The following is a 13486-nucleotide window of genomic DNA, read 5'->3' as shown; positions in this document are numbered from 1 at the left end:
ACAGATACATATGGTCCAATATATGAACTGTTTCCGTTTGCATCTTTTATGTATGTTATGAGCATGGCTACTGTTTTACCTTTATAGTTGGGATTTTAATCATTTGTAAGCCACTTCAGGAGTCTCCAAACACAGTATATAAATACTTTAAATAAATAAATAAAATGAATCCAACACTACATATTAAGAGATGAACATTATGTTGGTACTTCAGATTAGTATATTACACACACACACAGACACACACACACACACACTGCATAGACATACACATAGATACAATCTCACACGTTTACTACACTCTGTTGACATAAAAACCTTAGAATCATGAATCAGGTTGCTTGATTCTCATCCCTACTGATTTCCACCACACTTCAGGACTCCCATCTAACTGGCGTACAATAAATACTAATGAGAATTATTAAACTACTGTATCAAAAGTAAACTTCTGTTCCTAATGAAGCCACTACTCATTTAGGGGAGGAGGCTATATCTCTCAAGTGTGAGACAAATGCACAGGGAAATGATGTATTGCAAAAGCCAAGTATGTTTGGCAGAAGACAGGAATAGGGCTTTTTCCTCCTGAAAGAGAAACAAAGGATTCCCGAAAAGCCTTACATTGATTTATTTTTCCAATTTTGAATACCTTAGGAGTAGCGGAACTGCTACTGGCATGGTAGTATTACTAACAGTCAATAAATCTAAAATATTATGTGTGAATATTGGAATGAAGCCATTAAGAAGATTACAGCACACAACACAGCAGAGGGTCCACATGAAAAAAAGGACGGGTAATTCAGGACAACTGTGACCGCTGACCTCTGAACAGTCGAGACCACTGGTCAATCTGACAAACTAATAGAGTTCACATGCATAGAAAGTCATCTAGCCTGTAAGTATAATTTAAATGCTTTGGCGAATGATTTAAAAAGGCCCGTTAAGTCTCAGGTAATTTATTAAAGAGTTGATTAGGCACAATGCCGAACAGTAATGTTTTTCAGATTTCAACTGATAACTTTTTCTTTAGAATGAAAAACCGTCCACAGTAAGTGAGACATTTCCATATTAAACAGTACTGAGAACATATGCTGTTAAAACTACTGTAGGCTGAACAGTAGATATAAACTTTATATAACGATATAAGCTTTAGCCTTCATGTGTGTGTGGGGGGGGGGGGAAGAATCACAAGTCACTGAAAAGATTAAAAAGCCATTCTAATTTGAGAACATTGCTGTTTAAGGAAATCTTTTTTCAAAAAAAAATTTAAATTAGTTTTTAGACAATGGCAGTAAAACTTCATATGTTTATCCTTCATTTTTCAGTTGCCTTCACTGCTACTCTTTTTTTATCTTTTTGAATATTAAAGTTGGCAATGAGAGATTACAGATATAAAATGATGAGCCTTATGTCATATATGCAGGAATATACTTACATCTACCGTATATTAAATAATTGTGTAAATACTTGTGTAAAAAATGGCATCAGATTTTTTGGACTTATGGTTACTCAGTAGAATGTCAACAATATTTTTCCAATTTACTGTCAACACTGATACAGGCATATGAATACTTACTCTTACTGCTGAATAATACAGTGTTGCCCTTTATCAGGTTATCAAGTAAAAAGTCTGTAGAGGCTGTACAGTGCACATAGCCTATGCCTGTATGTGTTTTTAATTAACAAATTAGCTCCATGAGGAAGGTTTTTATGGTAGAGTTAGAATGAAAGGGATCAGGACAGTAAAAATATCAAATAACAAAACAAACCTTGTTTTAGCAGAGGGGGTGGAATCAAATTATGGCGTATACATAAGGTGTTTCCTTATTTTGCTATATATTTTATACAATGAAGCACCTTTGTAAAAAGCCTGTTGTTTACTGAGTGAATACCAGGAAGCCTAATTAATATTAGTAGCTTGTAGGCTTGTAGGCATGTATGTAGTTGCAGACACTGATCCAAAAAGGTTGAAGTGTTTTCACTTACTATTTGCCCCCATTCAGAGAGGTACAAGAATCCAATGCACGTACCACGTGAAAAAGTGAGTCTGCTCATGTAAGAGCTCAGTGAGTTCCCGTAACACTCACCTTTTTTGGCCAAATTGTGTTGTGAAAATCAAGGTGCGCATTAGATCCAACGGCACATTTACATTTGCCGGCAAATACTTTTTTTGGTTTCAAGGTTCTGAGAATGGAGGTGCTCATTAGATTTGATGGTGCATTCAACTTGAGTAAATATGGCATTTGAAGTACCGTATTTTTTGCTCTATAAGATACCACAAGATGCACCTAGTTTTTGGAGGAGGAAAGCAAGAAAAAAAATATTTTGAATCTCAGAAGCCAGAACAGCAAGAGGGATCGCTGCACAGTGAAAGCAGCAATCCCTCTTGCTGTTCTGGCTTCTGTGATAGCTGCGCAGCCTGCTTTCGCTCTATAAGACGCACACACATTTCCCCTTACTTTTTAGGAGGGAAAAAGTGAGTCTTATAGAGCAAAAAATTCGGTACCTAGGGACCTTAAGGTACCATATTTAATCCAGGGTATCTTGGTGAGATTGTTCAAAAGCCTCAGACATCTCCCCACTGGATGTACTTGTTTTAGGAAATCTCTGTATATATATTTTCAGTTAGAAAACAAAGGCATACAGGGATGCAGAAATTGTACTTAGTTGCTATTAGTACTGTTAGTTGTATCTATGGCGTGTGTAAAATGGGCCTAAGAAATGTTGTTTCCTCGCATGCCAAGCCAAGATATGGTCATTAAGGAAACTGTAAAATTTGCATGATGAAGTTGTGACTTGCCCATCATTTTGCATAAGTTTACACATTCCCTCTAGCCAGTTTTGACTAGTGAGCATAAGGAGAGCTGGGTTGTAACCTACAGACACACACACAAAAAAACCCTATGTAATGGGAAATCCCCACTGGGTGAAAAGTGCATTCTGCTGTTCACAAAAGAGAACTGAGAGTCCCCTGTGTGTTCAGAACTCTGCATGCGCTTTGAAACTACTCTAGCTTCAGGGTCTAATAAGCTAATTTCATTTCGGTGATTCAGACGGCAAGGTCAACATATATGTATTATGATTAAGGAATGAGTGGTTTGTTTTTGGCACAATAAAATAGATTCAAATTTATGAGAATAAGTAGACTTGTGGATAAGGTGGGTTATACATCTAAAAATAATTTGAGCACCACAATCTGTCGAGAAAACCCCCATTTTTGTTTCTTTTTCTGCCCCCACTCCCACCCAACAGCAAAGAACAAATGTATTCAGCTGAATATTTAATCTGCTTCTGGTCAAGATTAATTACTTCAAAAAGTATATGATAATTTAATATAGGAACTAAATAACTTGTGGTCTCAAATTAATTTACAATGAAAATAAAAATATGAAAATGCCTTCAATGTCCTATTGCCTTGAACTGTGGCATATTTCTTAAAAAGCACATAAAACCTAGCACTCATTTTATGAATAATAGATTATGATTTCTTTCTCATTATGGAACATTTACCAACATCTAAATATGTAACAACAGCTTTTACTAAATTCTGCCTCAAAAATGCACACAATATGATAATTTGAGCCTTTTTTTCAGAACCATGATGCAGGATAGCAAGGGAAAGTAAAATGCTATTTTGGGGGGGAGAGATCTTATTTAACATGAAATGTAGAATATGTTCCATTATAAGCAGCAGGAGGGGAAAATCTCTATAAGATCAAAGTCCAGGAGGAACTGGCATTTAATTTATCTTCCTTTACAGACAAAAGACAGTTTTCGTCATTTTCAAAAGGATCCAATGTCTTTTATGACAAACTGGGTTTGCAGTTTAATTTACAAATAGAATTATAAGTAAGCAGTCTTTGCTCTGCCAAAGCAAATGACAAACAGAGTAGGATTTTCAGTTCATGCAGCCCTCAGCAGGATAGAAGAGATTAAAATAAAACTGAAATAATTTAGAGAAAACAAATAAATGTTTCAGAAAGTTGAATGAGATCAAAGTGTGCATTTTCTGACCCCAACTGTACAAGCATTTCTTATTATATTGACCAGTGTCATCAGATCATTAATTAAAAGGAGATGTGCTGGCAGGTGGCAGGGAACCAGAAGCCGATAATTGGCCCCCTTCTTCTTTTTGCCTTCAAAAACTCTTCTTCTTCTTCTTCTTCTTCTTTTGCAAGATATGCCACTAGGCAGACAGAAATGCCTACTTTGTAATATAATGATTAAAATGAGATGAAGAGACTCTTGCGTTTAAAGCAGCTATGCCTAATGAATGCAGCTAGCTTTATAATTATCTTTTTTTCTCTGTCTTTTTTTTTACAATACGAAGCATGATGCTCCATTCAACGTGTCCTCAACTGTCAAAAACAGGCAAAGAAACACACACCAAACACTCTTAAATAGGAAATATACAGCTGGTGGCATAGTGTTATTTTTGTGGGGGAAGGGGCATTCTTTTCATTTCAGCTAGTAAAAGCAGGGGAAAAACGTCAGCGATTCAAGGAGCTAAGAGGATAAAACCAACGAATGAAACCTCTCAGGCTTACCACTTCACTTGGTAGGTTGCTCAGGTCATTAAATGGAGTTTCCAAAGTGTTTGTGTCAACGTTTAGCATCACCACATCCTCCAGTGATTTACTTTTCACTCTCTGTACAAGGAAACAAAATTGGTTACAAGCATCTTAATGCATCATTTGCTTATTTTAATAAGGTAAAATGCTACTGGTAACTGGGGATTCAGCAGAGTAGGAACATAAAGAAATATGGCAATATTTTTCCTAGCCTGCTTCTTCTTGTCCTAAGGGCCAGCAGAGAATCTTTACACAACACAAAATTAATTTATGGAATTAATCACCAGAAGATATGGCAATGTCTGCTATCTTACATGGCTTTAAAGTGGGATTAAACAAATGCATAGAGGATCAGGCTATTTATCACGGGGGTTGTATAGTTCTCTCGGATCAGATACAGTATGCCACTGAATTCTTCTTTCTGCTTTGGTGATCACTCATAGAAAAGTAAGATTGTCTTCCATGAACACAGTTTTAATAGTGAGTCCATAAGTGACTGTGGAGGCCAATTCTGGATCCACACATCCTTAGGTTTCTGGGCGGGAGTCGATCACGGTGAGGGTTTGCCAAGCATGCCGTCTTCTTAGCACGTTTCTCCCTTGTGTTGTGCGTTCGAGCGTCTTCAAAGCCCATGACACCTTTGGTAAATGCTGTTCTCCAATTGGAGCACTCGCAGGCGAGTGTATCCCAGTTGTTGATGTTTATACTACATTTTTTTAAAGATTTGCCTTGAAAGAGTCTTTAAACCTCTTTTGTTGACCACCAGCATTACGCTTTCCATTGTTATGTTGGGAATAGAGTAGTTGCTTTGGAAGATGACCAGTCCAAAGAAGTTTATGTTGAAGAATCTTCCCAGCCTCACAGGCCACTACAGTCACTAACTGAACTACAAGCAAAGAAGCTTCCCTGCTGCCATCTTGGAGCACTTTCTTTCCATTCTGGAAAATTGGGGTAAGAGGGGGCCTATCAGAAGTAGGTACATTTGGTGGGGTGGGGGCTATGTCTTTGTTGGTTCTTGATCTACACCATAAATTAAGAGAGCCAAATGAACCTGCAGTTATGAACCACCTGTGATGAATCTCACTCAAGCTCATGCAACTGATTGGTGCTTTCAAATTTCTTAGGAAAAAGATCTGCCATATTCCAGCTAAAACAAGAAAATAAGCACCAGTCCTGCCAAGGCAGCCGTATGACAGGTGTAATTCTTCAAACTTGCCAAGACATAGATTACTTCGTAAAAGATACATATATACAACATGCTATATAATATCTGAATAAGAAATATCAGGAAAAAATCATACATGTAACTTACTTGTTACCAAGTAACAAGTTGTACACACACAAACATTAGCTATCTGAAAAATCAGTATTCACTTATTATCTATATATTTTAAGAAGCAATATATAATAAATAATAGCATGTAGCAAGCAGCTGGTTCTCTTTCTTTTCCAGTTACCTCCCCTTCCATATTAAGATGCCTAGATGCTGCAAAAAAAGCACAGAGTACAAAGTGACCGTTGCAGTGATAGAAAATGCCCATGCTGAAAAGGACCACAAAAGAAGGACAAAAACAGGCTGAGGAATATTCAGGATGGGTTCGGTGGTTCACCCGAAGAAATGTACTCCTACACTGCAGCAACTGAAAATGTGAATCCCCCATGTAATTCCATTTCCCAGCAACACAGGATACCAAATAAAAGCACATGTTGCTGAAGGGACCCACTTTCCATACAGTCGTTTCCAGTTATTCTCCTGCAATAATGCCAGGGTTACTTTTCAAATTTCTGCTGAAGATAGCCTCACTTTTTTCACTCTGAATACTTTTCAGGACAAAGGAGGAAGTTGTAGGAGAACAAACCTTATATATATATATGCTCATGCGCCAAATGCATAGAGAAATGAAAAGGCAGCCTTACTCACCTCCATTAAACTGAAGTGAACTCCAATCAAGTATGGCATGGGTGCACTGAAATTAAAGGTAAATGAAACAAAGTGAACTACAGTTATAAAACCTAAAAGGCTAGCATCTCCATTCACTTTGCCGTATTTGCCTGCAAAGCTACTGTAAGATGGTAGTCTGCAACTTTCAATGGCAGTGTGCCAGTGGATATTTAAGAATGGCAATCGGTCTAGAGATCTCATCTTCAATTGACAGGTCAGGATGCACAAGTGGGTTGTGCCGGGATCCAAGGTGAGTCACAACAGGAGCATCACCACCATGCAAATATATGGTAGAAATTAAGAAATGGGTCTCTAAATGCATGTTTGGTTTAAAAGTGGGTCTTGGGTCTTAAAAGGCTGGAGATATGTGGTCCACAGGATACTATACACAAGCTTTCATTTATGATAGCACAACCCCCCCCCCCCCCCAGGTTTCAGCCCAGCATATTCAAGTTGATTTCATAATTATTCATTTTAAAGTAAGTTATAAAAAGTATTTATATAGGACCATTTTTATAAAAAAAACAGAGCATCTTACAACAATAAAACCATACAGTAAAAAATTTAAAATCAGAGTTCAACTATTACAGAAGGATATTTTCTTAGGTTTAGCTTGCCATAGCTGCTTCATTATGTGAAGTGTCACTATAGTATAGAGTAATCCTGCCCTCTGTGTGCAGGGGCAGAGTATGAGATACTGTACCAGGTGATGACATTGCAAACCTCCATTCATACCACCAGACTAGTCTTCCCCAATCTGGTGCTCTTCTGATATTTTGGAATACAATTTCCATCAGCTTTGGGCCACACTGACTAGAGCTGATGGGTTTTCTATTTCAAAAGAGCTGGAGCACACAGGGTTAGAGGAAAGCTGCACTAGGCTATTCAAAGACTCCACACATTAGCCACTCACACGGAGTGCTTCATGGTGAGGAATCGAGGGAATTAACCAAAACAATCCGTGTGTGGAGTGGCTAAAGCTGGGGTCTAGACTGACTCATTCTTGCTCCTTGCTAATTGATCAGAAAGTCATGGCCTCCAACATCCAACTGGAAATTTCACTGAAAACTTCCCCACAGGGAAGGCAGGACTGTGGCCAAAGAAAATGACATAATGTGACATATGATGACACAACCATTCTCTTTGGCGATTAGATATAGCTGTCATTATGAGTAATCTTGTCACTTCACGATAGTTATTACAACCTATATGATAGAGCTACAGGAAATTAATAGAAGTGGTATTGAATATATGCAGGAAAATTCTCTTTCACCTGTGTCACAGTGTGTATTTGAAATTATTGCATTTTAAAATAAATCAAATCCCCACGACAATGTTATGCCTTGCTGGACTGCTACGAAGAGTTTTGGTTATACACGGCTTCTTTTCTTCAGTACTGGAAGTCTAATTTCACATATCTGAAGTCTCAAAATGCTGGTAGCTCTTATTGTTTCCAGAGCTGCTCTCCTACATCAATTCTCTCTCCTCTTGGCCACCTCCAAAGTAATTATTATGATTAGCTTTATTACCCATCCATGGGAGGTGACAGCAATATAAAATACAATATTAAAAACAACTTGCAATCATAACCAGAGTGGGTCCTAAAAGTATATACCTTAGATGTCAAAGGCCAGGGTAAAGAGGTACATTTTTGGCATATGATTGAAGCTGTACAGTGAAGGAGCCAGACACACTTTTGGAGGCAGAGCCTACTTTTCTGTAAGCTGCCCAGAGTGGCTGGGGAAACCCAGCTGGGTGGGCAGGGCATAAATAAATAAAAAATATTTATCATCCACTGCTTCAAAACAGCTGAGGGCAGAGGAACTACCAAGAAGGCCACTTATGCTAATATTAACACCCAAAAGAGTATGTAGGGAAGAAGGCAGTCTTTCAGACACTTGAGGCCTAAATCAATTAGGGCTTTAAACACTAGAGTTAGCACCTTGAATTGGGCCCAGAATCAAACCGGCAGCCAGTACAGCTGTTTTAAAATAGGGATTATGTGAGTTTTAAAGGAAACCCAGCCAGTAATCTGGTCACTGCATCAGGGATGAGCTGAGTTTTCCTAGTCATTTTCATGGGCCAGCTCCGCAATAATCCCATCTGGAAGTTACCAAGGCATGGAGTACTTTGGCCAAGTCATATCCATTCAAAAGGGGTCAGAACTGGTGAACCAGCAAGAGCTGGAGGGGGGGGGAGCTCTCCTAGTTACCAAGGCTACCTGAGCCTCAAGTGACAATGCTGAATCAAGTTTGGGGCCTGATCCTTCCAGGGGTGTGCAACCCCATCTAGGACACACTACCTCCCCACGTCCTGGACATGAGAACCGATGACCCCTAACACCTCTGTCTTTTCAGGATTCAGCTTCAATTTACTGGCTCACATCTAGTTCATCGCCATCTCCAGACACTGGTCTAACATACTGGCCGCCTCTCTTGATTCAGATGGAGCGGTGATATAGAGATGGGTTTCACCCACATATTGATGACACTATACTCCAAACCTCCTGATGACAGCTACCAGCTTCATATATATATTTATATTAAATAGCATGGGAAACAAGATGGAACCCTGCAGAAACAACAGGACCACTCCCATGGTGCTGAACAATAGCCTCCCATAACTACTTTCTGGACATGATCCAGGAGGTACCACCAAAGTACAATGCTGCCAAGCCCCCACTTCTCTGAGACACCCAACAGTATCAAAAATCACCAAGAGATCAAGGAGAAAAAGCAGAGTCACACTCCCCGCCCCCTCTGTTTCCTGACAAATGTAATCAATCAGGGAAAGCAATCAGGGCAATTTCAGTACCATGCCTAGACCTGAAGACGGACTATAATGAATACAAGTAATCAATGTCTCCCAAGCGTGCCTGAAGCTGTACTTCTTTAAGGGAACTCAGTACCACACTGGATGCTTCCATTAGACTGTGGCATCCAACTCTGTCCAAATCCAAGTGCTTTTGTCCGTGAAGTACCTTGCAAAGTTGTCACAAGTGGCCTCCAAGCAAAACTCTCTTAACCAGATGACAAAAGCCCATTCACCACTTGGAAAAGCTCTGCTGGATGACAACTTGAGAATGCAATGGTGGCAGAAAAATAACCCTCCTCCCTCATTTGGGAAATTATTTCACCTGACAGAAGGGATATTTTAAAGAATGTAGTAGATTGCATTGAAACAACAAAGGCCATGGGGACCATAAAAATCTGAAGTAGAGATCAGAAAACATCAAATGACTACACATACATAGATGATTTTTGCCTTTCATCTCTAGACATCTTTATGTAAAGGGGGGGAGGGAAGATTTGCTCTGGTTTATTTTGTTAAAAGGCAAAGTTAAAAGGCACCCAGATCTGATCAATAGAAAGAAATAAAAGGTTGTGAGCTGATGCCTATTAAATAAGATAAATACGTTTGGATTAGGATGAGGTTGCAATTTACAAACATATTTTCATACATGACTATTTGGTGTAGCTTCTGCAATGTTTTAAAAGTTCATTTTACTTATATTTAGAATATTCATGAAAACATAAAATTAGATGTTCTAAGCTAGAGAATTCCAGCATTTTTAAGTCCAATAACCTGCCAGCAAATGGGACAAGCATTCAGACCCTGTCCGGTCCAGTCAATGGCATCTGGTTTCCATCTAGGATCTGATAATCCTAATATTTTGTTCACCTGCTTGCTGTGAGATGCAGCTGGTGCTAGAATGGCTATCCAAAAATTATTTGCAAAATACCCACAATAGTTGCATTGCTCTACTGGTTATCCAACACAAGTCCTTCAGCATCCCTTGATAGGCTTTCTCCCTTATGAGAGAACAAAACCCACTCTTTTTCTGCATTTATGGATTTTCAACAGCCACTGCACATAAATAGAACAATCAAAGTGATCTGAAACCAAAGTTGGGAGCTCTCCCAATATTGTTTTTACATATATATAAAGTTCATATTGCATGCAGCTTGCCCTGCATTTTCCCAAACAGGTGCCCATTTTGATGGTATTGATTATCTGTCATAGCATAGTCTTTTGTGCTCAGATGCACGTGGCCAGCAAAATACAAGGGTCACAGAAGGGATTCAGCAGGGGAATGACTTGCAACATAGGGAATGTGTGCTGGGACCAATTTATGTCCCTCATTCATGACATGCATCGTAGGCACAGATGACCTAACACCAGGTTCACCTGAGACACAATGATACTGTATCACGAACCAGTAGGAGATGTTGGATAAAGCAGGGGAAGTTAGAATGAGCTGAATTGCAACAATATTTTCCCAGAATGTAGATAATTCTGGCAGCAAACTACCTAAAAACCACCTTAGTGCTCGCTCCTTCTTGGGTAAATATGACAGAAAGAAACAGTAGCTGAAAAAGTCGCTTATGACTTCCATACTGCTCACAAACATCAGAAATGTCAAGGATATCTTTGTAATGGCACACCTTGCGAATGTGAATAGATTACTTGGGCTGGGGGAATGCCACTTTGTGTATGCAGAAACTGCTGCATATGACTTTCAGTTTGTTGGTTGAAAAAAGATTTCATTGTTGAGTGTGGCCACGTTTTAGTCAGCGAACCAATGATCAATGTTGAATTTAAATCTGGGTTTGAATCCAAGTCCTGCTGCTTTGTAACTGGGCAGCATTAGGCAAGTCAGTTCCGATCTATAAGTTGGAAATAGTAGCAAGCAATCTATAGGAGTGCATTTTAGAATGCTTTATATATTACCTTGCATAATTATCACACAATGCAATTTGATGCATGTTTAATCAGAAGGAAGTCCCACTGTGTTCAGTGGATTTGCCTCCTAGTAAAGCATGCAAAGGATTGTCGCCATAGTGGGAAATAATATATTTTTTTCTATCTTACCAGCAGTAGTCCAGAAGATGTGGAGGGAGCACTGGGATGTATATGTGTTGCCAGTACATTGGATATAGCAATGCGGATGACCCATGAATGCAAGCAGTTAACTAAAAGTAAAAACAAAACACAGAGCTGAGAACAAAGTAACAAATTCCTGATTTAAATTTAAACACCAAGAAAAGAAATTTCCAAGGCAGAATACATTTTACCAATAACTGAAATGTATTTTACCAAGAACATCTAAAACATCTGAATGAATATCATATGAATATAAACAATATAAAGGCAACACCACAATTAGTCACATTCTCATATAGAAAGGCATAGAGAAACAGTTGTGTTCTCATTTCAAAATGAGCCGATTCAGATTTGCAAGCCTTCCTCAAACAATTATTTTTCTTCAGACGTGAATCTACAGGAACAATACTGCCACAGAAAGTGACAAAGGCAACTAGTTTTGCTGCCCTCCCATACTCAGGGACTATTCAGACTGTGATCACAGCAGAGGATGCTTTGCTTTTAAATAATTTCCTCCTTGGGCTGCTATCATTGCCCAGGATTATTAGAAAGATAGATCCAAAAAACTCTGATGTGCACAAAAGTAGAAGACTGACTCTTACAGGAACACATAATGGAACAAATTCCCTCCACCGCCATCCCCATGAAAATTAAGGGTGACACCTGTAATTAGACTAAACAGAAAAAGGCCCCTGAAAAACTCAACCGCTACGGGCAAATATACTGGTAATACAAAGTAGTAAAAAAAAAAAAAAGACTAATGTTTTGTTTTCTCTACTTCATACAGTGGTACCTTGGTTCTCAAACTTAATACGTTCTGGAAGTCCGTTCCAAAACCAAGGCGCGCTTTCCCAGAGAAAGTAATGCAAAATGAATTAATCTGTTCCAGAATTTTAGAAACAACCCCTAAAACAGCAATTTAATATGAATTTTACTGTCTAACGAGACCCTTGATCCATAAAATGAAAGTAATAAACAATGTACTGCAGTCACACAATCAATCAATCAGTAGCTGAACTGGGTTCCACACAAGTCACAAAAACAAAAAGCCACAAAAACAAAAACTCAAAATAAATAGCAAAAACAGACAGACCTCAGCGTAACACTCAAAACGGAAGTGTGGCACTCAAAATGGAAGTGTAACACTCAAAACAGAGCACATTCAGCTTCCGAAAATAGTTCGCAAACTGAAACACTTACTTCCAAGTTTGCAGTGTTTGGGTTCCGAGTTGTTTGAGTACCAAGGCGTTTGAGAACCAAGGTACCACTGTATTGCAGTGAGCTGAAAACAACTGTTTGGACAGCAATCCTATCTATACCAGTTTATTCCAGGGGTTACTCTCAGCCAGCTGTGCATTCCCTTGTGGCTAACTTTCCAGGAGCCACATGCGGTGGGTGTGGCCAAACTGAAAGTGGGCATGGGTAAGTTGAAAGTGGGCGGGCCATCCCACACTCTTTCACACCACATACATTTGTTCTCTTTCACATACACACACATCAGGCTTTCACTCTAACTCAAGCCCTCCCCAGGCTCTAATTTGGCTTTAGTAAAGTCTCCTAAGGAAACCAAGTATAAGTTTTTCCTGAGCCCAGTTCGGGGGGGGGGGGTGACAGAGGTTAGAGTGAGAGACTAGCTGTGACACAGGGGGAAGGGGGGGTGGAGGGAACTTATTGCACAGAGAGGAAGAATTCACCCTCCCCTCCCCAGATGACACCTCGTCCAAAATTGGCGCCTGAGCCATATTTAGACCGGGAAGGGAGGAATTTCCACTTGACACCAATGTGGAGTCTTTTCTTCAGTAATTTTATTTAGTATTTGTTTGCATGTATGCTTTTCCAACATGCATTATGGAACACATAGAAAGGTGATATGTTACGAGAAATGCCTGCCTCTTTGCTTACTAAACACTACAGTCATACCTCGGGTTAAATGTGCTTCAGGATGAGCGTGTTCGAGTTGCACTCCGCGGCAACTCCAAAGTAACGAAGCGCGTTACTTCCGGGTTTTGTCGCTTGCGCATGCGCAGACACTCACAATGACGTCATGCGCATGCGCAGAAGCGGCGAAAAGCGACGCACGTGTGCGCAGACG

General features: G+C 39.4%; 1 protein-coding gene across 4 annotated transcripts in view; it reads right to left on the bottom strand.

Annotated features, from left to right (window-relative positions):
• Positions 1–13486, bottom strand: part of DENND1B (DENN domain containing 1B) — a 170592-nt gene that overhangs the window by 48827 nt on the left and 108279 nt on the right. For all 4 annotated transcript variants that reach the window (XM_083745346.1, XM_083745345.1, XM_083745343.1 and 1 more), the window contains 3 exons: positions 11383–11483; positions 6490–6535; positions 4545–4646 (listed from right to left, as the gene is read on the bottom strand). In XM_083745346.1, the coding sequence (XP_083601472.1) occupies positions 4545–4646; positions 6490–6535; positions 11383–11483 (249 nt within the window). The remainder of the gene's footprint in view (positions 1–4544; positions 4647–6489; positions 6536–11382; positions 11484–13486) is intronic.

Source organism: Podarcis gaigeae, assembly GCF_964106915.1.
Source record: "Podarcis gaigeae genome assembly, chromosome: 6".
NCBI lineage: Eukaryota > Metazoa > Chordata > Lepidosauria > Squamata > Lacertidae > Podarcis > Podarcis gaigeae.
The sequence above is the reverse complement of the archived record's forward strand: the minus strand, read 5'-3'. Positions and strand labels throughout refer to the sequence as shown.